This window comes from Lynx canadensis, chromosome C2 (genome assembly GCF_007474595.2).
Source record: "Lynx canadensis isolate LIC74 chromosome C2, mLynCan4.pri.v2, whole genome shotgun sequence".
NCBI lineage: Eukaryota > Metazoa > Chordata > Mammalia > Carnivora > Felidae > Lynx > Lynx canadensis.
The window spans coordinates 2,113,042-2,138,010 of NC_044311.2; the positions used below are offsets into that span (position 1 = coordinate 2,113,042).

Here is a 24,969-nt window from a genome sequence, read left to right on the forward strand (position 1 = left end):
ACTTGCCTGCGAAGGTCCACTCCACCCCACTAAGGGGCAATGACTCAGTGATGGAGACCTTACAGGTGCCTGCTGAACGTACCCCCACAATTAACCACAGGCATTTGGGTCCCTGCTTCACGCTCTGTTGAAGACCGATCTGAGAAGCTTCTCAAGTTTTGGTCACAGCCGGAGGCTCCCATCCCAGCCTCAGCTGCTCTGCACCAGACTCCTTACGGAGCCCACGCCCCGAACTTCCCCATATTCGGCCAACGGCAACGCCATCCTTCCCGGTGCTCTGGCCAAAGGCCTGGAGGCCACCGTTAGCCCCTCTTTCTCATGCTCCACATCCAATGGGTCACTTCTCACGTCCCCATCGCGACCGCCCGGGTCCGAGCCAGCACTCCCGTCCGCCCGGCTCACGCTCAGGTTTTTCACAACGTGGCAGCTGGAGGGATCCAGTCAGTCAGGGCGCTCTCCCAGCGGCTCCCACCTCAGCCGGAGTAGAAGCCTCACGCTGGCCTAAGCCGTCTGTGCTCGTCCCACCTCACGTACTAACACCTGTCAGACTTACCTCCTTCCGTTCTCCCCCTGCCCACTCCTCTCCTTGGCCTCCGTGGCCACAGGGAGCGTGTTCTCCCTGTAAAGCATTGCACATGCTGTTCCCTCTGCCTGGCATGCTTTTCCCTGAGACCCGCTTCCCCAAAGTCTGGCCGTGATGTCGCCTTCTCAGCGAGGCCTTCCCTGCCCATCCGATTTAAGACTCCAGGCCTCATCTCCAGGCCCCCTTGCCCGCGCTCCTGCTTAATTTTTTTCCCATAGCAATTAACACTCTCGATAGTTTATATACATTTGTTCTTATTTATTTGTTGTCTGTCTCCCTTAGAGGACGTAGGCTCCGGAGGGCAGGGATTTTTCCCCCGTCATTCTGCACAGCGTTTCTAGTGCCCCCGTCAACGTCTAGCATGTAGTAGGTGCTCAATAAATATTTATTGAAAAAATGAATGAGACCAGACCCCCTCTGCTTTCTTCCATTTCCAACTCTGAGACTTGCAACTGACTATGGTGCCCAGGGATCGACCAACCATTGTAAGACTTTGGAGATGCAGAAGTGTGGGGCAAAAGCCACATTTCTGGAGCCTGCACTATCTACGCAGCTTCTCTTTCAGTGGGTGCCAGAAATGGTGCGGGTCAGACCACTTGTACGCTGTCACGGGGCCGGCAGGGGTGGGGGGGGGTGTGTGTGTGGAGAAGTTTGGCCCGTGTCTTCCACTGTCTTCCTGAACCAGGGCATGGGGATAATGGAGTCTAAAACCTGAAAGGGCGGAAAGCCCAAAATAGGTTTTCACAATTATCTAATTTGAGGAGTATTTTTCTTATTAAAAAAAAAAAATTGTGATTTTCTGGGGGGAAAACATGGAGGACCGTGCTTCCAACCAAAATAGTGAGAAAGGCCCGTGTGAAGGTGGGAGGCGCGTGGGGAGGCAGGTGTGGTCGCGGGGAAGGCAGGCTCGCCCCTTATCATACGTAGTGAGAGACGAGGCTTCCCTTTCACGTCGCAGAGTGAAGAGGAGACTTTGAGGTATCAGCGACGTGGGCTACTGGGGGAAGGCAGACAGAATCTGTGTCCCCTGGACATCCAGGGGCTTCTCTTTGCTGGGGACTAGCCGGTCTCCTCCAGCTCCAAGAGGTCATCCACGTATTCCAGAACCTCTCCCTGTAAGAGACGACACGACACGTCTGTTAGGTGGGTCACCTGACTTTAGAAGTGCTGCTGAGCCAAGACTGTTTCTTTTTTTTTTTTTTAATTTTTTTTTTTTCAACGTTTATTCATTTTTGGGACAGAGAGAGACAGAGCATGAACGGGGGAGGGGCAGAGAGAGAGGGAGACACAGAATCGGAAACAGGCTCCAGGCTCCGAGCCATCAGCCCAGAGCCCGACGCGGGGCTCGAACTCACGGACCGCGAGATCGTGACCTGGCTGAAGTCGGACGCTTAACCGACTGCGCCACCCAGGCGCCCCTAAGATGCCTTTTTTTTTTTTTTTAATTTTTTTTTTCAACGTTTATTTATTTTTGGGACAGAGAGAGACAGAGCATGAACGGGGGAGGGGCAGAGAGAGAGGGAGACACAGAATCGGAAACAGGCTCCAGGCTCCGAGCCGTCAGCCCAGAGCCCGACGCGGGGCTCGAGCTCACCGACCGCGAGATCGTGACCCGGCTGAAGTCGGACGCTTAACCGACTGCGCCACCCAGGCGCCCGAGCCAAGACTGTTTCTAAGAGGCCCAGCCCCCAGACGGTGGGCTGGAGCAGCCCCTCCCCCTTGCCCTGGGGCCCAGAGGACCTGCCTTCTACCTGGGAGGGGACCCGGCTTCCACTCCTTGGGAACTTGGAGTCAAGGGCTCTGCAACCCCCACAGATGGCCTGTGTGAGGGAGGGGGGCAGTCCAGCCACCCTCTGAAAGACCCGTTTAGAGCCCCCCTTTCTGGGCATCCCCCTTCCTGGTAGTTACTCCACAGGAGCACTCTCTGTCTGCTCCCTTTCTACACTGACCAGCAGATCATGAGCTTTTCAAGGACCAGGACCAGGACCCGGGTGACTTTCCTTCCCTAGAGCCTGGAATGGACATAGTCGGAAACCTGCTACAGGAAGAGGGTATGTGTGCGTATCCCTGGTGTGGCCGAAGCAGTCACTCCGTTCACAGGACGGTCTCTTGGGTGTCGTGGGACCCGCCTGCCCACGGTTAGTACCAGGAGCGCGCCCGCTCCCCCCTTCTGCAATCAGCCTGAAGCCTCAATCTGATAGCCCAGCACACTTTCTCGTTTCCTCCCTGCATTGAATCCTCTCCCACGACACACCTGGGCCACCAGCTGAGGACACCCATTTTCTTCAGCGCCAAGAATGAGCGAATCACCAAGCAGGCCGAGTCTTACTCCCACGAGAGCCAGCCCCCCTGTGAGGGCCAGCTTGGCCTCCCTCCCAGAGGTCACCATCCCAGGCCAAGAGCCTCTTTGCTCCGTTTGATACTTTACCACACTTCCTGTTATAACCTCTCAGCATCAGAGAATAGTTGGGAAACCTCCCGAGCACGCGAGACACAAAAGGGGGTCTTATTATTTTCATCGAATATTTCTACCGTATCATGCCTGAGATTAGAAACTAAAGTGACAGAAGTGGAAGACGACTGATTGAACAAACGATGTTTGCTTCCGTTGCTTTCTGGGCCCCAAAAGGAAAACACAGTAGAGGGATTATATGTATGGCCATGACAGCTGTTCCCAGAGTTACCGTTTCTCGCGGTGTGGCTGCTGTGACATAGGGGTGTGGTGTCATTTGCTCTTAGCTCACTAATAAGTACCCAAGGCAATACAGACGAAAGAAACACTACCCCCTCTGTGGCCTGTTATAGCGGAGGCCTTGCTCAGATCTTTCGGGTGCACCCGTCCCCCAGCTGCTGGGAGTGTTAGTTGCTGATGGCTTACAGCTGCCCCTTCTCTGGACAATTGACCTTGGCCAAAGGGAGCAGCCCTACCGGGGAGTTTGCACCCCAAGCCCTCCAGGCTGCCAACCACCAGGGAGAGGATGATAAGGTGCGTACAAAATGCAGGAAGAGCTCTGTGGTACAGTTCGTGCCCCGGAGCTCCCACGGAATCAGGCTGAGCTTGACTCTGGCGGAGACCTCATAGTTCCATGGCTCCTTCCCCTGCCCCTCACTTCTTTCCCTCCTGAGAGCACTCCCTCTCAGTAAATCACTCCTGCAAACGGTAATCCATTTCTTGTGGACCTTCCCGAAACAAATAACCATCAGATCCTGAAACTTGATGCATCCATTTCAGCCTGCTTTATAAGGTTTCTGAAACTATAATTAGCGTCTGCAAAATTCTTAACGAGTGTGCAAAACTTTCAGGAGCTCTTACAACACATTTCACGATAATAAAGGAGAAATCCCCTAATATCAGTAGCTGAATCGTACTGACGTTTTGTCTCAATGTAGTATTTTGGCCTTTGGAATCTTAAAGATTAAATTAATAATTTTATTGTATTGATTATACTTATTTCTTTGATACATAGAAATAACCCAATATGATTTGAAAATAAGCTGAAATATAATTTGATATATAGAAAAGAAAGTCGCTTGCTCACGGTTCTAAAGCTTCGATTAAGAAGCTAAATGCTTCTAGGACCTTCGACAGACTTCTTTCTTTATCATGGCAGTGTCAGGTCCAAGAATCCTAGGAATTTTGAAGCCTAGAATAATTCTGGTGAGCAATGGATGATTACTAACCAGCTGTGTGACTTTGAGCAAGTTACTCAACCTTTCTGAATTTATTTCCTCATCTGTGAGGTGAGAGAGCTTGAGTGAATATCGTAAAAGTTCTCCTGTTGTTCTAACACCTATGATTTTTCTAAATATATTGTTTCTGTACATCAAAAGCCCTCATTCATAGCCTTAGACCCAGGAATCCCACCCATGGGAATTTATCCTAAGGAAATGACCAGGAAAAAGGTAACCAATGTAGTCACAGCTGTGTTATTTGTGAAAGCAAAAAGTTGGAAGCAACCTAAAATGCTTATAAAAACAAAAAGCTCAACTTTAAAAATCCATACCACGGACTGTTAGTCACTAAAAAGTCATGTTTAAAATAAACATTAACTAACAAGGTTAACGAAAACCACACGATCATCTCAACGGATACAGAAGAAAGCAACCGACAAAATTCAACACCACTTCATGATAAAAACATTTGACAAACTAGGAGTAGAAGGGGGAACTTTCTCAACCTGACAAAGGGCACCTACCAAAAAACCCACAGTTAACAGCATTCTTAATGCTAACACCAAACGTTTTCCTTCTAAAATTGGGAACAAAACAAGGATGTCCAATCTCTCTATTTCTATTTGACATTTTACTGGAGGTTTTAGTCAGGGCTATTAGCAAAGCAAAATAAATAAAAGTCATCCAGATTGGAAGAAAAGAAATAAAACCACTTCTATTCATAGATAACATGATCTTGTATATAGAACCTCCTAAGCAAAACCACACATACACACAACTATTACAATAAACAACTTCAACAAATTTGCAGAATTATAATATCAATATACAAAAATCAACTGTATCTCTATCTACTAACAATGAACAACTGAAAACAAAAATAAGAAAAAATTCCATTAGCAAAATTTCATTTCTTAATGAAATGTAAGAAAGCATTATTGAAGGAAATTAAAGGGGACCTAAAGAAGTGGAAAGACATCCCATGTTAATGTATCAGAAAACTTAATACTGTCAAGACGTCAATACTATCCACAATCCCTATCAAAATAACCAGCATTCTTTACAGAGCTAAAACAAACAATCCTAAAATTTGTACGGAACCAGAAAAGACCCTGAATAGCCAAAGAAACCTGAAGAAGAAAACCAAAGCTGGAGGCATCACGATTCTGGACTTCAAGCTGTATTACAAAGCTGTAATCATCAAGACAGGATGGTACTGGCACAAAGATCAATGGAACAGAAAAGAGAACCCAGAATTGGACCCACAAACGTATGGCCAACTAATCTTTGACAAAGCAGGAAAGAATATCCAATGGAATAAAGACAGTCTCTTCAAATGGTGCTGGGAAAACTGGGCAGTGACATGCAGAAGAATGAACCTGGACCACTTTGTTACAGCATACACAAAAATAAACTCAAAATGGATGAAAGACCTCAATGTAAGACAGGAAGCCATCAAAATCCTAGAGGAGAAAACAGGCAACAACCTCTTTGATCTCAGCTGCAGCAACTTCTTACTTGCCATATCTCAGGAGGCAAGGGAAACAAGCAAAAGTGAACTATTAGGACCTCATCAAGATAAAAAGCTTCTGCACAGTGAAGGAAACAATCAGCAAAAATAAAAGGCAACCGACAGAATGGGAGAAGATATTTGCAAACGACATATCAGATAAAGGGTTAGTATCCAAAATCCATAAAGAAGTTATCAAGCTCAACACCCAAAAAACAAATAATCCAGTGAAGAAATGGGCAAAAGACATGAATAGACACTTCTCCAAAGAAGACATCCAGACGGCAAACAGACACAGGAAAGAATGCTCAACATCACTCATCATCAGGGAAATACAAATCAAAACCACAATGAAATATCACCTCACACCTGTCAGAATGGCTAACATTCACAACTCAGGCAACAACAGATGTTGCTGAGGATGCGGAGAAAGAGTGTCTCCTTTGCACTGCTGGTGGGAATGCAAATTGGTGCAGCCACTCTGGAAAACAGTCTGGAGGTTCCTCAAAAAATTAAACATAGAGCTATCCTACGACCCAGCAATTGCACTACTAGGTATTTATCCAAGGGATACAGGCATGCTGTTTCGAAGGGGCACATGCACTCCCATGTTTATAGCAACGCTATCGACAGTAGCCAAAGTATGGAAAGAGCCCAAATGTCCATCGACGGATGAATGGATAAAGAAGATGTGGTATATACATTTTCAATGGAATATTACTTGGCAATCAAAAAGAATGAAATCTTGCCATTTGCAACAATGTGGATGGAACTAGAGTGTATTATGCTAAGCAAAATAAGTCAGAGAAAGACACATATCATATGACTTCACTCATATGGGGAATTTAAGATATAAACAGATTAACTTAAGGGAGGGGAAGCAAAAATAATATAAAAACAGGGAGAGAGATAAACCATAAAAGATTCTTAAATACAGAGAACAAATTGAGGGTTGCTGGAGGGGTTTTGGGTGAGGGATGGGCTAAATGGGTGATGGGTATTAAAGAGGGCACTTGTTGGGATGGAGCACTGGGTGTTCTATGTAGAGGATGAATCACTAAATTCTACTCCTGAAATCAGTATTACACGATATGTAACCAACTTGGATTTAAATTTTAAAATAATAATAATTTTTAAAAAAAGATATCAATACTAGCCAAAGGATCTTCAGATTTAGCCCAATTCCTATAAAAAATCCCAGCTGCCTTTTAGAGAAATTGGCAAGCTGATCCTATAATTCATATGGAAATGCAAGGGACCTAAGAATAGCCAAAACAATCTAGAAGAATGAGATCAGAAGACTCACATTTTCAGTTTCACGACGTACTACAAAGCTACAGTATTCAAGACAGTGTGGTACTGGCATAAGGACAGAAATCTGGATCAATGGATTAGAATTGAGAGCCCAGATATAAACCCTCAGATTTATGGTCAGTTGATTTCCAACAAGGGTACCAAGACAAATCAATGGGAAAGAAAGTCTTTTCAACAAATGGTGCTGGGACAACTGGTTATCCATATGTAAAAGAATGGAATTGTACCCCTACCTCACACCATATGTAAAATTAACTCAAAATAGATTGTAGACCTAAAGTCTTAAAATTATAGAAATCTTAAAAAAAAATAGGAGTAAAATTTCATGATCTTGGATAAGTGATAGTTTCTTAGAGATTGATACCAAAAACACAAGCAAAAAAGAAAAAACAGATACATGGGATCCCATCAAAATTTAAAACTTTTATGCCTTAAGATACCATTAAGAACACGAAAAGAAAACCCACAGAGAATATTGCAAGAGAATATTTGCAATTCATGTGTCTGACAGAGGACTTATAACCAGAATAGATAAAGAACTCTTATAATGCAACAATAAAAAGAAAAGTAACCCAATTAAAAAAATGGGCAAAGAGTGTGAATAGACTGCACATCTCCCCAAAGAAGATACACAAATAGCCAGTAAGCATATGAAAGAATGCTCAACATCATTAGTCATTAGGGAAATGAACATCAAAACCTCAATGAGATGCTATTTCTTACCTGCTAGGATGGCTAATATAGAAAAGACAAACACGAGAAGGGCTGACAAATATGTAGCCAGTTGGAAATTTTATACATTGCTGCTGGGAATGTAAAACGGTGCAGCCCCTTTGGAAAACAGTCTGGGGGTTTCTCAACCAGGTAACCATAGAGTTACCATATTACCCAGCAATTCCCCTTCCACATACGTACTTTTGGTACGTAAGGGAATTAACAACCTTTGTCCAAACGAAAATATGCCCACAAATGCTCATGGTGTCATTATTCAAAATAGCCCCAAAGTGGAAACAACCCAGTATGAATGTCCATCAACAGAGGAACAGGTAACCAAACAGTGGTATATCCACACAGTGGAATACTAGTCAGCAATAAACATGGAAATTCACATGTAACGTAATACATATTACAACATGGTTGAACCTTGAAAACATTATGCTCAGTGAGAGAAGCTGGTCACAACAGACTACATACCCTATGATTCCATTTATATGAACGTCCAGAACAGGCACATCCATAGGCACAGAGGCCGGGGGCAGAGATGGGGGGGCAGCGGGCAGAGGAGAAAGAATGGGGAAGGAGGCCACTAACAGGTTTGGGATTTCTTTCGGGGGTGATGAAAATGCTCTAAAACTTGATAGCAGTGATGGATGCACAACTTTGTGAGTATACAAAAACACACTGTATTTCGGGGCGCCTGGGTGGCGCAGTCGGTTAAGCGTCCGACTTCAGCCAGGTCACGATCTCGCGGTCCGTGAGTTTGAGCCCCGCATCAGGCTCTGGGCTGATGGCTCAGAGCCTGGAGCCTGCTTCCGATTCTGTGTCTCCCTCTCTCTCTGCCCCTCCCCCGTTCATGCTCTGTCTCTCTCTGTCCCAAAAATAAATAAACGTTGGAAAAAAAAAAAATTAAAAAAAAAAAAAAACACACTGTATTTGTACTTTGAAAAGGATAATTTATGGTGTGCGAATAATATTTCAACAAAGCTGTTCTAGAAAAGCATAACAAGGGAAGCTTCTCATATTACAGCGTTAAATGGAAAAGCCATGATACCTATTACAATTGGGTTTGTAATGAATATATATTGGGAAATGGATAGAAAAAAGTGGAGGTATACATCTCAAAATGTCAGTAGTGGCTTCCATTAGGAACTCAACTCTCCCTTTTTTTCAATATGGTTTTCTCCACGTTCCAAACAACAGCAGCCAACCCTGTTTGTATCAAGCCAGCACCCCTGCCTTTGCAGCGTCCTCGTGACCTTATCTCAGGCTCTGCTTCTCAGACACATGCCACAACGATCACCTCCTGGTCTATAAATCACTTCCACATGCAGCACGGTATTTCATTTCCCCAGCCCTGTGAGGTCCCCATTATTCGTCCCATTTTATAAATGAAACAATGAAGCTCTGGGAAATCCAATGAATACCAGTGACAGGTCCCCCCCCGTGCAAATTTGTGCACCGAAAACAAATCCCATGGTATCCTACTTAGAGGTGCTCCACCAAAAAGCAGGCAGTGGAAACAGAAGATCCGGAGGGCCCAGGCCCCTGGGTGCAGCCTAGCAGCTCAGAGGTGAGGGGTCAGGCCAGGATATGCTCCAACAGCCGGCAAGCCCCTAGGCTTAGGCCTTAGGAAGCATGTTCTGGTTTGTTTCAAATGCATCTCTCTAAATACCGCCCCTAAGGACTTTTCTGTGACTAGGCTGCCCCACCCCAAAATGCTCCGAGAGCAGGAGAGCGGAGTCTTTCTCAAAAAGGAGTCAGCTGAAATCGGGAATTTCAAGCTGTCCCCGAGAACGATAAAATGCCACTCAGCAAGGACCTAATTAACAAAAAGAGAAAGAAAAAAAAGAGATAATAATAATATCACAGAGAAATCAGGATGAGTGTTTCCAAGGTTGTTCGGAGCACTGAGTAATTGAGAATCCACTGTGTTTTTATAAAGTTAAAACATGATGTCTGGATGACGTCTAGGATGGGTCCCTCCACACTCACCGTCAGGAAATGTGGGGCTGCAGCCTGGGTTTCCTAGAAAGCCGTCTTTCCCCTCCCCAGAGCTCTGACTTCCACTAAAACGCCCAAAGAGACTGTATTCCTCCGGGTCCCCTTCTGTTTCAGGGACGTCTAGGGCTTCTAGTGACTTCAGCAAAGATGTGAGTAATATTTTCTCCGAGCCAGACGTGTGCTAACCGTGCAAACTTACCTCATCATCATCCATTATATTTTCCTTAGCAAAGTCATACAGCTCTTTCTGGAGCGTAGTTACATTGAAGAACTGAACTGCTTCCTGTTCAACACAAACACAGAACAGTTTTTACGACCAACCTTTGCATGTCAGAACCGGGAGGAGGGAGAAACAGGTATGGACTTCTTTCGGGGGCGATAAAAATGTTTAAAATTGGAGAGTGGTCATGGTCGTGCCACTCCGTGAATGTGCTAGAAACCACTCAACTGTACATTTTAAAAGCATGAATTTTATTGCATATGAATCATATCTCAATTAAGAAAGAGTGGCCAGCCCCAAGTGAGTAAGAGAGGGGGGAGAGAGAAAGAGAGAGAAAGCGTGCGGGTGTGTTGGCTGGGGAGCGAGGTACGAAGGAAAACGTATGGATGGCAGACAGGAGAGCACAGAAAAATCCCAATGAAGATACAAGTTAAGGGCAGAGGCCAATTTAAAAAGCTTTTTTACAAGTAATATAGGAGCACCTGGGTGGCTCAGTCGGTTAGACGTCTGACTTCGGCTCAGGTTGTGATCTCACAGTTTGTGAGTTTGAGCCACCCAGTCAGTGCAGGGCCTGCTTTGGATGCTCTGTCCTCCTCTCTCTGCCCCTCCCCTGCTCGCACACATGCACTCTCGCTCCCTCTTTCTCTCTCTCAAAAAAAAAAGAAGAGTAGGATACAATCCTGGAGTTCCTGGCAACACACGCCAAGCTGGGCCTGTCCATCAGGGGAATTAAATGATGCCTTGGAGGTGCAAAAAAATAAGCAGGCGTAGGAATGTGACACGAAAAACGTTCACGAGAAAGACGAAGCAACGTGCACAACAGCAGGTAACGTGTGACCCTGTTTCCATAAAACAAAGACACACGCGCTGTGTACATGAGACGTATGTAGCGGTAAGGCAGGGCGTAGGGAAAAGGCATGGGACTTCGAAAGAACTTCACTTTCCGAGTGAAACATTTCCATAATGTTTGAAACGGGTAGTTTTTACTGATTTAGGAATCAGAATAGAGCGGTAAAATGTTCAAGGACAAAACAACAACGACAACTAGAAAAACAACAGAAGAAAAGGAGTTCCCCTTCGTTTCTGCAGTAACTCTTCGTCTTAAGATGCGGAACAGTCTCCTGAGAGTGAGAATGAAGAGGCCAGGAAACGTGACGCCTGGCGCCCTGATACCTACTGGTCTGGGCTGGAAATGCTCGTCCGAGAGGCCCCACTTGTCCCTGTGGTACTGGTAATACACCAGGTTCTGCTGCATGACCTTGTCACTGTGGTCAAAGAGCAGGTAGCTGACCGCACAGGGGGCCGCGTTCTTCAGGTCGTTCACTGAGGCCGGGGAGAAAAGAGGAACAGGAAATCAGCAAACCCTGCCCTGAAATTCCCCTCACCAGCACAGCCGCCTAAAGGAAACGGCCATGAGCCAGCCCCTTGTGCACATCCCCTCCTTGGGAAAGCCTGTGACGGACCGGAGTCACCCCTGGGCGGGCAGGTCACAGACCGGGTCTCCAGAGCAGCCTGGGGAGTGGTTTTCAAACACGGAGGTTCCTCGTGAGGCAGACGCCTCTGCAGAAGTGTCTATTAGACTGCGCTTCGGGATGCACTGACCTGGGCTGCGAAGGCTGGGTTCCCAAGGCCTGGACTGTCCTCCCGGGCTGAGGGAGGTAGGGAGCACGTGCCTGGGTCCCCTCCAGATGGCACCACCATCACCAGATCCAGGCAGCCCTCCTACAGCTAAACCAAAGCTAGGAAACCCAAAAGGCGGTGGGCCCTCTGGGCCGGAAAAGATGTGAAGTCACCTGGTATTGACATGTCCTGGAAACTGGGGTTCCCACCTCTAGCATCCCTCATTAGAGTTGCCCCACCTCCGATGGCACCTTCAGCATAGAGGATCTGCAGGGGCTGGGGTTTGTTTTGGGGGTGGGGGTGGGGGCAAAGGGAAAGAGGTGATAAGCCACAAGCCCGCGGGCATTTATCCTGACACACTGCACTCCAATTTACAACCCAGAACACTACCCTTGCTAAAAGCTCAGCTTGGCCAGAGTAACCAAAACTCGGGTATGAATAAATTGTGCCACCTAGTGGCTGGTTCCTGTGACAACAACCTTAAAACCTGCACTTAAGGGCACAGGCTATTCACCAGGTCTAGAAGGCTGGGAAAGGCACTTAGGTCAAGGCCTTTCAGGGCCGGGGTTCAAGTATAAATGACACCTGCCCTCAAAAACTTTAGTGTGGCAGATAGTGTAGAAAGAGTTCACAACAGGGCCGGCTTTCAAGAAGCCAATTTCAAGAAGTAAACGTTAACTCATACTCTTTACCTATAAACCCAGAAAGCAAAGATTTTCTTTCGAAGCAGCAAGCAGATGTAAAGGTTTTGGTCTGCCAGTGTTCATAAGTCATTGCCACAGTTTCCAAGATGCGGGGTGATTTCCTGAGCACGTGAGAATTTCGAGGACCCATGAGCCGCCAGAGCCTGGATGTATCCGGAACACTCCTAAACTCCCAGTGTTCTGGCCCTGTGCACACAGCACCAAGCCGGGCTCAGAGGGCTCGGAGACCTGATCGATTCTTCCCTGGGTTTCAAAGTCCAACAGGGAGGTACCAACAGAGATTTTTGTGAAAATGAAATAAATACTAGCTTATTAAAACAACAACAACATCGGGGCGCCCGGGTGGCTCAGTCGGTTAAGCGTCCGACTTCAGCTCAGGTCACGATCTCGCGGTCCGTGAGTTCGAGCCCCGCGTCGGGCTCTGGGCTGATGGCTCAGAGCCTGGAGCCTGCTTCCGATTCTGTGTCTCCCTCTGTCTCTGCCCCTCCCCAGCTTATACTCTGTCTTTCTCTCTGTCTCAAAAATAAATAAACATTAAAAATAAATAAATAAATGGGGTGCCCGGGTGGCTCAGTCGGTTGAGTGTCCGACTTCAGTTCAGGTCATGATCTCACAGCTTGTGGGTTCGAGCCCCACGTCCAGCTCTGTGCTGATAGCTCGGAGCCTGGAGCCTGCTTCAGATTCTGTGTCCCCCTCTCTCTGCCCCTCCCACTCTCATGCTCTGTCTCTCTCTCGAAAATAAATAAACATTAAAAAAATTTTTTTAAACACGAAACTTCATCCCTGCCCTCTGTGCAAGGGGAAGGACACCTGATGAAGCCACACCTCACCCTCCTCTTGACCTGCGATGTCCCAAGCAAGGGACATTTCAGGACACTTCACTGCATCCTTCGGTGAGGTTCAGGCCGTCGTAATGGCAGGGTCGCTGCCGGAAGGGGCCATTTCCCTTCCTCACAGAGCTCTGGTGCAAATGACTGCTACACAGCCTTCCCAGAGACAATCCTGATTACCAAAATTAAAAATGTAAATATATATATGTATACACTCACATATGCACACATAGAAGAAAAATCTTTTTTTTTTTTTTTGGTCCCTTTTTTAACCTTCAGCAGGCAAATCTTTCAGAGTACCCTCAAGAGGACAGGAGGTGGGGTAAAACGGCAGGTGGCCGTGGCAGGACAGCCACTCAACAAAGCACGTTGATAGAGGTTTGTCACACGCCTGTGTACGAATACCCCAAGCATTCCACACCTGTCAACCCATTGGCCCCTCATGGCAACCTCAGGGGGTTAATACGATGATCTCTGATTTACAGATGAGGACCCGAGGCACAGAGAAATTAGTAAGTGAGGCAGCTGACATGCGCCCTGAATCACCAGGCCTTGCCACCTTTTTGTGCGAGGCCCAGCACTGGGGCTGTCGACGTGACCTTGACAACTCCTCTCAACAACCACAGGTAAGGGTTCTTAACCCTATTTTTTACAGATGGGGAAGCTGAGTCTTAGGAGGACTGAGCACCTTGCCGAAGCTCTCATGGAAGATAATTACTTACATTTATAATAAGCAAACTGCAAATAATGATACATGGTGGCCACAAACTTCTCCACGGGATAGCCTCCTACAACGGGGGTGAGGTTCTTTTCACACTGCATTTTGCATTCCAGGACTTCTACATAATGATCTGAAAGAATACACACAGATTTTCAGAGCAGTACGTTCATTCGTTCCTTTTTCTTTTCTTTTTTTCACTTTTTTAGTTTTTAAGTAATCTCTATACCCAGCGTGGGACTCGAACTCACCACCCTGAGATCAAGAGTCACATGCTCCACCAACAGAGCCAACCAGGCACCCCTGCATTCATTAGTTTCTTAAAACTACTTCTGCCCCCCTCTCCTCGTAATCCCGGTGAAAGGTAAAGATAATCAAGGTAAAATAGTTCAACAACAGTTATGATAAATGGGCTGAAATCCTTAATATACAAAGTTCCTCAAAGTCAGTAAGAAAAAGACAAACACCCAATATAAAAATGGCCAAAGGAGGCTCACAGAAAAGAAATTGTAAAAATGGCTAATAAACATTGTGAAAATATGTTATACTTCATTTGTAATTAAGAAACACAATCCAGGGGCGCCTGGGTGGCTCAGCCGGTTAAGCATCCGACTTCGGCTCAGGTCATGATCTCGCGGTCGGTGAGTTCAAGCCCCGCATCGGGCTCTGGGCTGATGGCTCAGAGCCTGGAGCCTGCTTCCGATTCTGTGTCTCCCTCTCTCTCTGCCCCTTCCCCGTTCATGCTCTGTCTCTCTCTGTCTCAAAAATAAATAAACGTTAAAAAAAAATTTTTTTTGAAAAAGAAACACAATCCAGGGGCACCTGAGTGGCTCAGTCGGTTAAGCTTCTGACTCTTGATTTTTGGCTTGGGCCAAAAATCTCACGGTCGGTAGGACTGAGCCCCGAGTCAGGCTCTGTGCTGAGCAGGGAGCCTGCTTGGGATTCTCTCTCCCTCCCTCTCTCTCTGCCCCTTCCCCACCCACACACAATCCCATCTAAAATATCTTAAAGCGTTAAACTGGCAAATAAAAATTTGCTTAACTGAAGTATGGTGGACACACATATTACATCAGTTTCACGTGTACCACATGGTCACTCCACACGTCTGCAAGTTAAATTGGCAACATTTTAAAAATTTGATAACACTCAGCATTAGAGGGAAAATGGTGAAACTTACAGTCTCATATTCCCTTGATAGAAGCAAAACAGAAACACACTTTTTGGAGACAAATTCGGCAAAACGCATCAAAGTTAAAATACACAAATTCTCGACCCAGCAGTCTACCTCTAGGAAATTTTCCTTAGACACAGGCACACCCAGGCACTGTTTGTAACAGCAAACAGACTTGGAAATAACCTAAATGCCAATCTACAGGCTAGTGACTACTCAACTCTGATACATACAAACAATGGAATCTACACAGCCTTTAAAAGAGAAGAGGTAGATCTAAATATAACAACAGAGCGAGATGTCAAAGACTACATTTCCCAGCCTCCCTTGCAGTTAGGGTGGGGCCCTATGGGTAATTGGGCCAATGAAATGTGGATAGCAACAACTAATGCGTGCCACTTCTGGGACTTGTCCCTAAAGTCTCCCACATGATCCTTGGTCCTCTCCCTTTTCTCCCTTCACACAGTTAGAAGCAGAAGACTCCAGGATGACGGTACATGTTTTGTAGGAGTACATGTGTACATGTTTTGTATTCCTTTGGTAGGAATACAAAAATGGTACCTTAACATACTAAATAATTTACAGAGACATTGACTCTTTGAACTGTCTATCCCACTTGTGTTGACTTTGAAAACATACCCCTACACTTAGCAAAAAAAAAAAACAAAACAAACAAACCCTAAAGTTCCCCCTTTGCAATATTTCATGTAATAGCAAAAGATTGGGCCAAACCAAATGTCCATCAGGTAACTGAATAAACTGGGGCATATTATTCCCACCACCCCTCGATGGAGTACTCAGCAACAATAAAAAGAATGACTATCTCCACGTGCTAGGTAAGGTATATTGCTAAGTAGAAAAAATCAAGAGCAGAACAGTGTATAAAGTATGGTACCTATTCGGTATGAGAGAAGTAAACATAAAAATACAGAAAAAAAAAATATATGTCTATTTTCCTTTATAGAGAAAAAAGAATCAGGCAAGAGTCTTCAATACATGCTAAATCAGTATACGTGTGGTAGTGGGGGGAGGGGTGGAGACAGAATTTAACGGACAACAAATTGTCCGAGTCTTGAAGTATCTCTTCGCAAATTACTTATTAGTATCAAAAGGAAAAACAGTATCGTAGAGAGACTGGAAACTGGAAAGTACCTTAACCAGTGCTTCAAAATTAACGTCACCAGTAAGGGGCAAAAAGATACCACGTACATTTGGATGTGATACCCTGAGAAGCATACTTCCGTAACATTCCAGCCCAAAGTGCGCAACCTGAATGTAATTGTGAGGACACACAACAGAAACTCAAACTGAGGAATAGTCTATAAAGTGAGTGGCTTATAGTCCTAAAAAATATCAATAGCATAGGGGTGCCCGGGTGGCTCAGTGGGTTAAGCTTCCGACTTCGGCTCAGGTCACGATCTTGTGGTTTGTTGGGTTCAAGTCCCGCATCGGGCTCTGTGCTGAGAGCTCAAAGCCTGGAGCCTGTTTCAGATTCTGTGTCTCCCTCTCTCTCTGGCCCTCCCCATTCACGCTCTCTTTCTCCTTCTCTCTCTCTCAAAAATAAATAAATAAACGTTAAATAAATAAACCTAAAAGATGACCAATTTGTTACAATATTTTTGGAACTTGAGTATGTTATGCTAAGTAAAATAAGCCAGTCCCAAAAGGACAAATACGAATTCTACTCATCCGAGGTACCTAGAGTAGCCAAATTCGTGGAGACAGAAAGTAGAACGGTGGTGCCAGGGGCCGTGGTGGGAAGAGGGCGGAGCTGGGTTCACTGGGCACAGAACTTCCGTTTGAGAAGATGAAACGGCAGGAGGTGGCGGTGGCTGTACGACAAGGGACCGCACGCTCAGAGACGGCGAACACGTGGGTCATGAGTTGCTCTCGGGCCCGGTTTTATTTTTCCGAAAGCCTGTGGGGAATCTGTGACGGGGCAGGGCTGATCTGGCCGACCCCCTTTCCAGGCCTGTGCTTGGACACTGTACTCAGTTATTTTTCCAGAAGCCCCTGGAAAGGCAAAGGCTGGTCTGCGTGGGTTACATATTACCTCCCCAGCTACCCAGTCAGAGGGACGCTCAAACGTCCCCCAGAGGCCACTGCAGGCACCAGGAAGGCACACAGATGCCACACAAGGCTGTCCCGTTGGTCCCTGGTCCAAACCAAAACGCCACCAACCTGCTATGGAAAGATAGAAGTCCTTGAAGTCCTTGATCTCCCTGGAGCCCTCGCAGGCCGCCAGACACTCGTAAAAGGCTTTGAAGAAATCGGGAAGGGCCAGCTCCATGTCTGTGACGGACGTCCTCCAGTTCTCGCCATTGTAGGCCCGCACGGCTCGGACGAACAGGCTCTGGAAGGCACAGTGGGGGGGGCGGGGAGCTTGCAGGCCTGAAGGAGGCAGACCGGCACGGAGTTCTGCTCTCCTCAGTGCCCAGAAAACCACGCCGACCCTTAATCACACATAAGCCAACCGGGAACTGACTTCTATCTGGCTTTTTCTGTCCTGTGTACAATGGTACCTTCTCATCTAATTCAAAAAGTAGGAAGGGCTGGATAATACAACCAAATTCAGATCAAGAAGAAAGGAAAAACTTACAGTGACAGAAATCAGAGCAGTGCCCCACCCAGCTCCCCCCCCCCCCCCCCACGATCAGGGGTTGGGACAAAGGCTTGACTGGAAAGGGGCCTGAGGGAGCATTTTAGAGGAGATGAAACTATTCTATAGTGTGATTATGGTGGTGCTTACACAATTGCACACCTTCCCCCCAAATCATTGAATTATACACTTAAAATTGGTGAATACATTTCAAGCAAGCTATCCCTCAGTAAAGCTGATTTCTAAAACTGAACCGAAGAAAACACATAAGCTCGGCAGCAGGTGGCAGGCCCCCTCCCCCAACGGCCACGTATAAAATAGGAAAGCCACTACACTAGCTGCTGGGGACGGTGGCCACCTGCCTGGCAGCGGAAAAGTCAAGGGATTTCTGCTCATCGTCGGCTGGACCAGACGGAGAGAAATAACGGGGGCCGAGGAAGCTGCCTGGTCTCAGAAGAGACGAGCAGAGATCTGGGATGCATACACGACCCTGCCAGTGTGGATGGCGCAGGACGGGCCGGGCCGTAAGCAGGGGATGCTCCCCTCGGGGTCCTCTTCCAGCTGCTCCAGAACGGGGCTATCCAAGGGCCACCCCTCAGACCTGAGCTCCTCGCCAAGCTTCAGGTGTCAGCTCGCGCGGCAAGACCTCCCTAAACCTCCCGGGCAGGCAGCATCCCCTGCAAACGAGGCCGGCAGAGAGCTGAAGGCGCCTTGCCCGGGGACGCGAGCAGCAACCCCAGGCAGCCGGCTCTGCAGGGGCAGCAGGGCGGGGGCGACAAGAAGAAAGCCACATGTGGAGAGGGGCCCCTGGGCACACAGGAGGGCAGCCCCACCACGGCCGGCAGGACTCGGAGGAGGGAAAGAAGGGTCTAGCCAAGCTGCAGTTACGCGCAGTGCACCGACCACGTGCGCCCCGCTTTGCTCCCCGAGCCCCACGACAGCCACCGCGGCGAAGAGGATTAAAAGGCATAAACCCTTTGCACAGGAGAATGAAAAAGGAGCGAGTGGCAGATAAGACACTCCGGCGACTTTTGGAAGGACAGAAAGCCAAATTATTGCAGAGGAGGGTCTCGGGGGGAAGTGACCCCCACACACCACACACTCCACTACGCCGCACACCTGTCGGGTTTGCGGGCGCTGGCGAGCACGGAGACTGGCACCAGGCGCGGAGCAGAAAGCAGGACTGAAAGTCTGAACGGGGCTTTTGGAGCCCTAGGTTTCCTCTCACACCCACCTACGTGCCCAAGAGATCCCACCTCCCAAAGCTGCTCCTTACCAGAGACCAGTGATTCCTTTTCTAGAGACCCCATCCATAAAGGCTGGAGGGTCAGGGACCAGGCATAGGAGGGCGGGGGTGGACGCATGGGGCGGAGAGCCAGGAAGCGGGTGAGGTCTCCGACCCAGCCGCGGCGACCCCATCCCTCTCCCCAGACCGGCTCTCGGACACCAGCGGACGAGCGTGAGCCGCCACCAGTCCTGCAAAAGGCTGGGGATTCTTCCCTGGAAAACTGAAGGGCCCCCAGAATAGAGACTTGGAGGGTCCCCACCAGTGAAAAAGTGAGCTTGCAGTCTGGTCACACTACAGGAAACCCTGGGCCTTGGTTGGAACCTACCAGCTGCCCGTGGACACCTTCAACACATCCCTCTGTTTTCAACCCGGCCCTGCCCTCCCTTAGGACCCATGCACCCTGCGCCCACATTCGACAGGTCCAGACAACAGCAAGTGCTCACAGGGGTTAGGTTCTTCCCCATTCCCTCTCATCAGACTCCCCCCTGCAGAGGCAGAGATTCCAGTAGTCTCTAATCTGTCAAGTCAGTCCCCCACGCTCCCCGATTCCCTCTCCACCTCAGTACACATGGTGTGTGTGTGTGTGTGTGTGTGTGTGTGTGTGTGTGTGAAAAGATATGTCTTCTAGTCTCATCAGAAACTGTGTGCTTATTCCTCTATCTTAAAAACCAAACGATCAAATGACCTTATTTCTAAAATACAGCATTCAAAGGAAAGATGGCTTCAGGTGCCTCACAGAATGTAAAACCTCACTCTTAAGTGGGTCACCGTTGTGCGAAACAGTCCATCGTTCTTGTTGCCCTAATATTCATCAGTGTCATCAAAAATCCTAGAGGCCCTTAGACGTCAACAGCTGTTCATCCGGACCTCCTCCTTCAGCCACTCACGCTGCCACTGTCGGCTGTGTGAAAACCCACTTATACCTCATATGACTTGGTTTCCAAGTCCTTAACGTAGTCCTCGGCATCAGGCAAGCTCTTGTAATACGCCATGTTTCTCTTCATCATTTCGTCATCGGGATGCTTCAGTAGAAAGGTGTGAGCGGCGGCAATGGCCTTTGGGAGATTATTTGCCTGAGTACAACGAAGAGACGTGACATCTACTCAATGGAAGATGAACAGTGATTTTTGCAAAACAAGAACGTTCAGTCTTGCAAGTAACTCTGTGTTTCAACACAGGGCTTCCAGCCGGGGGTTCACTGACTTCCATGGCCCATGAAACCTACACTCTCTTGCTCTCCTGCTTCCAATGGGGGTCACCGGTGAGGAACCCCAGTGGGAGCCCGAAGGAAGGCAAAAGGGTGAGGTTGGATTATTTAGCCTCCTGGCTCCCTCCCTTCTGTCACCTTGGGCTGCTAGTGCCCCTTAACTGAAGGCCACAGCTCCTCTCAAGGCAGCCCTCTCCAGACAGTCTCCCTCCTTCCTGCGTCCTGGAACTGTCCTCACCCTCGCCCTTTTTGGCCAAGCGGTGCTCACACTTACCATCACTAGCCTTTGTAAATAACCACCCTCAAACGTTCCTCCAACTACCCAGTATGACTACGCCACGCCTTCTGGAAAAATACATTAGTATTTTCCAAGATACGTATATGTTCCTAAATATATTAATATTTTCCCACATGTCGGCTGGGAACCTCCTGCTCACCATTCTCGATGACCCCCATCACCGTTCCCTTATCCATTCACTGGGCAAACATTCGCTGAGAGCCTCCTGCCTGCCAGCCGCTGCTCTAGGAAGTGGGTCTGTAACAACGAGCAAAACAGGAAAAGAAAACCCCTGCCGCCATGTACCGCACCCTCAAGTATGCTTCCCGGTCTCCTGGCAACATCCATTAAGGTGTGTGGCCCGGGAGCTTCAGGCAGGGCACCCTCGTGGACAGTGACCAGGAAGGCAGAAGTCCTCGGGGAGGAAGCGTGTGTTGGGGTGTGGGCTCCAGCAGGCGGGAGGGCAAGGATGCGGACGCCCCCCTGGGCGGACACGCGACCCGCAAGCAGAGGGTCCCCACGCTGACGTGTTGTCCCTGGCCGTCCCCGGGAATCATGGCGCAACCTCGCTGTGGGGAAGCAGAGGCACCCATACATGTGCACGGAGCCTCCTTCGGCCAATCCAGAGGGCCGCTCAGAGGTGGGAGTGAGGTTTGCAGGCAGAAAACAAAGGGACACTTGGCACATCCTGGAATTCTGCGCATCAAAGGGTAGCGTATATCCGTACGAAAGTGCCCCAGGATTGGCACCAAGTCATTTGGAGACGAGGCGGCAGCTAGGCCGGAGAAGTAACGAGGGCAGACTCCCGGATGTCAGCGCTGGCATTTCGGAAATGCCCGCGAGTGGCCCGTGAGTGTGGGAATGCCCTTGCGAGAGCTCTACAGAAGGCCTTACGCTCCGGTCCGGAAACAGGCCGGCCCGCAGGAAGGGAGGAGGTATGAATGCAGCCCTTTACAGCATTTGCCAATGAAATGAGACTCTCGAATTCTCAGAAGGGCACTTAGAAAAAAGGGCACAGAATGGGATCTTCAAGGCCGCTAACTTAGGATCTGAGTTTTATGGAAGCCCTTCCTGGAGAGGAAAGGGTGGTGTATTCACTTCAGGTCGGGCTCTGCCCGCTGAAACGTGGAGCCGCATCTTGGCAGCCGAACCTCGCACAGAAACCCAGGCAGGTTCTGGAGAAGGGGGAAGGAGCACTACCCTCGCGTGAGCTCCTGAGAAACAGCCACCTGCACGGGAGGACCCCAGCTACCTCCCTACGAGCCACTCCCCAATGTGGTGACAGGGGGTGGGGGCGTGGGGAGAGAGTCCTGGTCCCGGCAAAGGGAGGGCTAGGAGTGCCTGGGACGGGGCCCGCTCTACCTGCTCAGACCTCAACAGTCATTCGGGATCCGATCAAGTGCGGGGGCCCACTTTTGCTCAGCCTGTGGGGACGGTGAGCATTTGGTGGAAATGCGGCCATGGAGAGAACCCACGGCTGGGGACGTGGACCTGAGATAGGCGACGACCTAAAACCTGCGTGGGCTTGCGGGCCATACCAGGAGCCCCTTCCTACAAAAGCACACATCCATACCTCTTTGCCTCACTCTGACAGGCCAGCCCCACCATCCCCATCTGTGTGTTCAACTCAGGCATTTGTCCTTAATCACTGAAACAGAGGCCCGAAAATCAGAGTGGCACGATAACACCTGCTCAAGTCCTCCCACAGCAGGCGGCACTCAGAACCAGCCTCGGGTTTCAGGTGCCAGGCCGGATGTATGGGCCTGGCACACCCTCATTTGGTCCCCACCCATTTGGTCTGAAAATAGAAACATCGCTAAGGAAAAAAATAAAGCATGCAGTAACACCACCTAAAATCACCTCTTCAGTGATTTTCAGTCGAAGCAACTAAGTGAAGATTCTGGCTTACTCACAAAACTCTGAACCTTTTCCTGTCCCATAAGAGATCTCAAAATACCAACACAGATGCTATTTTACTGACTTTTAAGTAAAGGGTTTTGAAGAGTAGCTGTGACCATCCCGACCTTTGAAGACGCCATGCCGAAGGAGAAAACCTTTGCCTTCTGGTCACATTAAGGAAAATCCTCTTTCCCTCCTCCCTATGTATACCTTTTGTTTCAAATTCATCTGTATAGAAAAGAAATCAGCTTCTACTGATCTCCAGTTTTAAAAATAAAACATTTCCCCCTTGATTATATGACTCAAATTCGGTTCAGACAGTAATCTGGCAAAAGCTATACAAAAAAGAGAAAATTAAATGAGTCACTTTTAGCTTAAAAACAGGGATGGTGTGAGCCAGCCATCATTTTTCTACGTCCTGGAACTTTATCCCCTGGTTTTATTTTAAAGCTTATTTTTTTTTATTGCCAGAACAAACATTCACAACATCGAGACCTCGTACAAAAATGTAAGCATAGAAATAACTCAGGTGTTCACCTATTTAGGGTTTCACGCTATTTTGTTACTCTTATGAGCACAGCGTAACATGGATTTGTTTCAGAAATACGAAAAACAGACCCTGCAGTGCAAAGACTCAAAGCAAAGACAAAAGCAAACAACTTCTACCTCCAGAGTCTGGAAAATGCCATGAATCTAGTTTGGTAGTCGTTAAAACAAATGCATAAACGCAATATATTCCTTTGAAAAGCGTTTCCAATTAGGTAAAGCAGAAGCTGGGCTTTAGGAGGGCTTCCTTGGCAAAATCTGGTAAAGACCTGCCAAGTTAAAGTCACTTTGTCCAGTAACAGGCAATTGAGCCCATCCTTAGAACTTGTGGGTCCCCTGAGAAAGGCTTCAGAGGGTCAAGAATTGCAATTTGTGGCTATTTTTAGCCAACAATCACAGGATTTAAGCAGCCGCAAAGGAGGAAGTCAACCGCGTTAAATTCTAGACGAAAAAGAGCGGAGAGGACCAACCCGGATGAACCACAGTGCCCCGTTCTGCTACTCCAGGCAGGCGTGCGTGCTCCCAAGGAGACTCTGCCCCGGCCTGGCCTCAGTTTCCTTCTCTTTTAGAGAGAGACTAGGCGGCAGCTCAGGTCCTCTTCCCCTCAATTACTGAAAGCCGCCACTGGAGACAAAAAGGGGTTTTCATGGAACACACAGAAAAGGAGAGTCTGTCAAATACCCGGTAACATTCATCAGGCACTGCTGCGTGGCAGACACTGCGCTAGACGCTCTGTGTACGAATTCTCTGCCTCAGAACAACGCTTCCAGAAAAGCATTTGCACCTCTATTTAAGACGAAGAAGGGGAACAGAAGTTGGAGGCTTCCTTTCGCAGGGCTGGGTGGGAGCAGGCCGGGCCAAGGAAAGGCGGGGCCGCCCAGACGGAGGGTCTGGGCCTGGGGATGGGGCGGGGCCCGGGCCTGGGGGCGGGGCCCAGACCTGGAGATGGGGCGGGGCCCGGGCCCGGGGATGGGGCGGGACCCGGGCCCGGGGATGGGGCGGGACCTGGGCCCGGGGATGGGGCGGGGCCCGGGCCTGGTGACGGGGCCCGGGCCTGGGGATGGGGCGGGGCCCGGGCCTGGGGGCGGGGCCCAGACCTGGAGATGGGGCGGGGCCCGGGCCCGGGGATGGGGCGGGACCTGGGCCCGGGGATGGGGCGGGGCCCGGGCCTGGTGACGGGGCCCGGGCCCGGGGATGGGGCGGGGCCCGGGCCTGGGGGCGGGGCTCGGGAGGCGGGGCGGGCCGACTTGCCTTGAAGTAGGCGAACTGCAGGAACTTGTAGGGCTCCCGGCGCTGGAAGTCGGCCAGCACTTCGCGGCTGGGCTGCGACTGGCGGAAGGCTGGCAGGCCCTGCTTGCAGCGCTTGAGGCAGTGCGCGCGGCGCAGCAGGCCCCCGAAGAGGCGCAGCTCGGGGTAGCGGGCGAGGCCGGCGGCCGGCTCGGGCTGGGGCACGGCGCTGCAGTTGCGGTGGCAGAAGGCCTCGCTGTCGCGCAGCAGGCGGTGCAGCCGCAGGCTGATCTCCAGGTAGCCCACGCTCTCCGCCCAGTGCTCGCCGCTGTACTGGTCCAGCGCGTGCCGGTAGGCCGACTCGAGCGGCATCAGCTCGTCCCGCGGGAAGCTGCGGAAGCTGTAGCGCTCGTACTGGGCGCGCCCGCAGCGCAGCGCACAGACTGCGCACAGCAGCGCCAGCAGCGCCGCGGCCGCCCCGCGTCCCGGCTCCATCGCGCCCGGCGGAAGGAAGGAAGGAAGGAAGGAAGGGGACGAGAAGGCAAGGAAGGCGGAGGACTGCGCAACGCCGCGAGCCCAAGGCTTGGGAGGCGGGGACACCAGCCTCCGGCCCGCCCCGTCCTGCGCCCTCCCCCACCCAGCCGCCCGGCCGGGGGGTCCAGGAGAAGCTGCCCGCGCCGGGGAGGGTGCCCTGGGGATGGCGCGCTGCCCTCCGGTTCTGCACCGGGCTCTGGGGGCTCCTTTGTTCATTTGTTTGGAGCTGGAGGTCTGCAAGCCGGACGCGGCCCTAGCGGATCGCAGCGCCGCTTAAAACCTTTTGATCGCTTAGAGCGCTTGTGAAAACGCAGATTCCTAGGCGGTGC

The 24,969-nt window shown here is 49.4% G+C and overlaps 1 protein-coding gene across 1 annotated transcript; it reads right to left on the reverse strand.

Moving 5' to 3' along the window:
• Window positions 1-820: 820 nt before the first annotated feature.
• Window positions 821-24,706, reverse strand: LOC115523448 (cartilage associated protein). The gene is made up of 7 exons (XM_030329505.1): window positions 24,131-24,706; window positions 19,874-20,023; window positions 17,245-17,416; window positions 13,897-14,025; window positions 11,198-11,343; window positions 10,000-10,083; window positions 821-1,696 (listed from the first exon to the last, which is right to left on the reverse strand). The coding sequence occupies exons 1-7, from the start codon at window positions 24,599-24,601 to the stop codon at window positions 1,643-1,645; spliced, it is 1,206 nt and encodes a 401-aa protein (XP_030185365.1). The 5' UTR covers window positions 24,602-24,706; the 3' UTR covers window positions 821-1,642.
• Window positions 24,707-24,969: the final 263 nt, after the last annotated feature.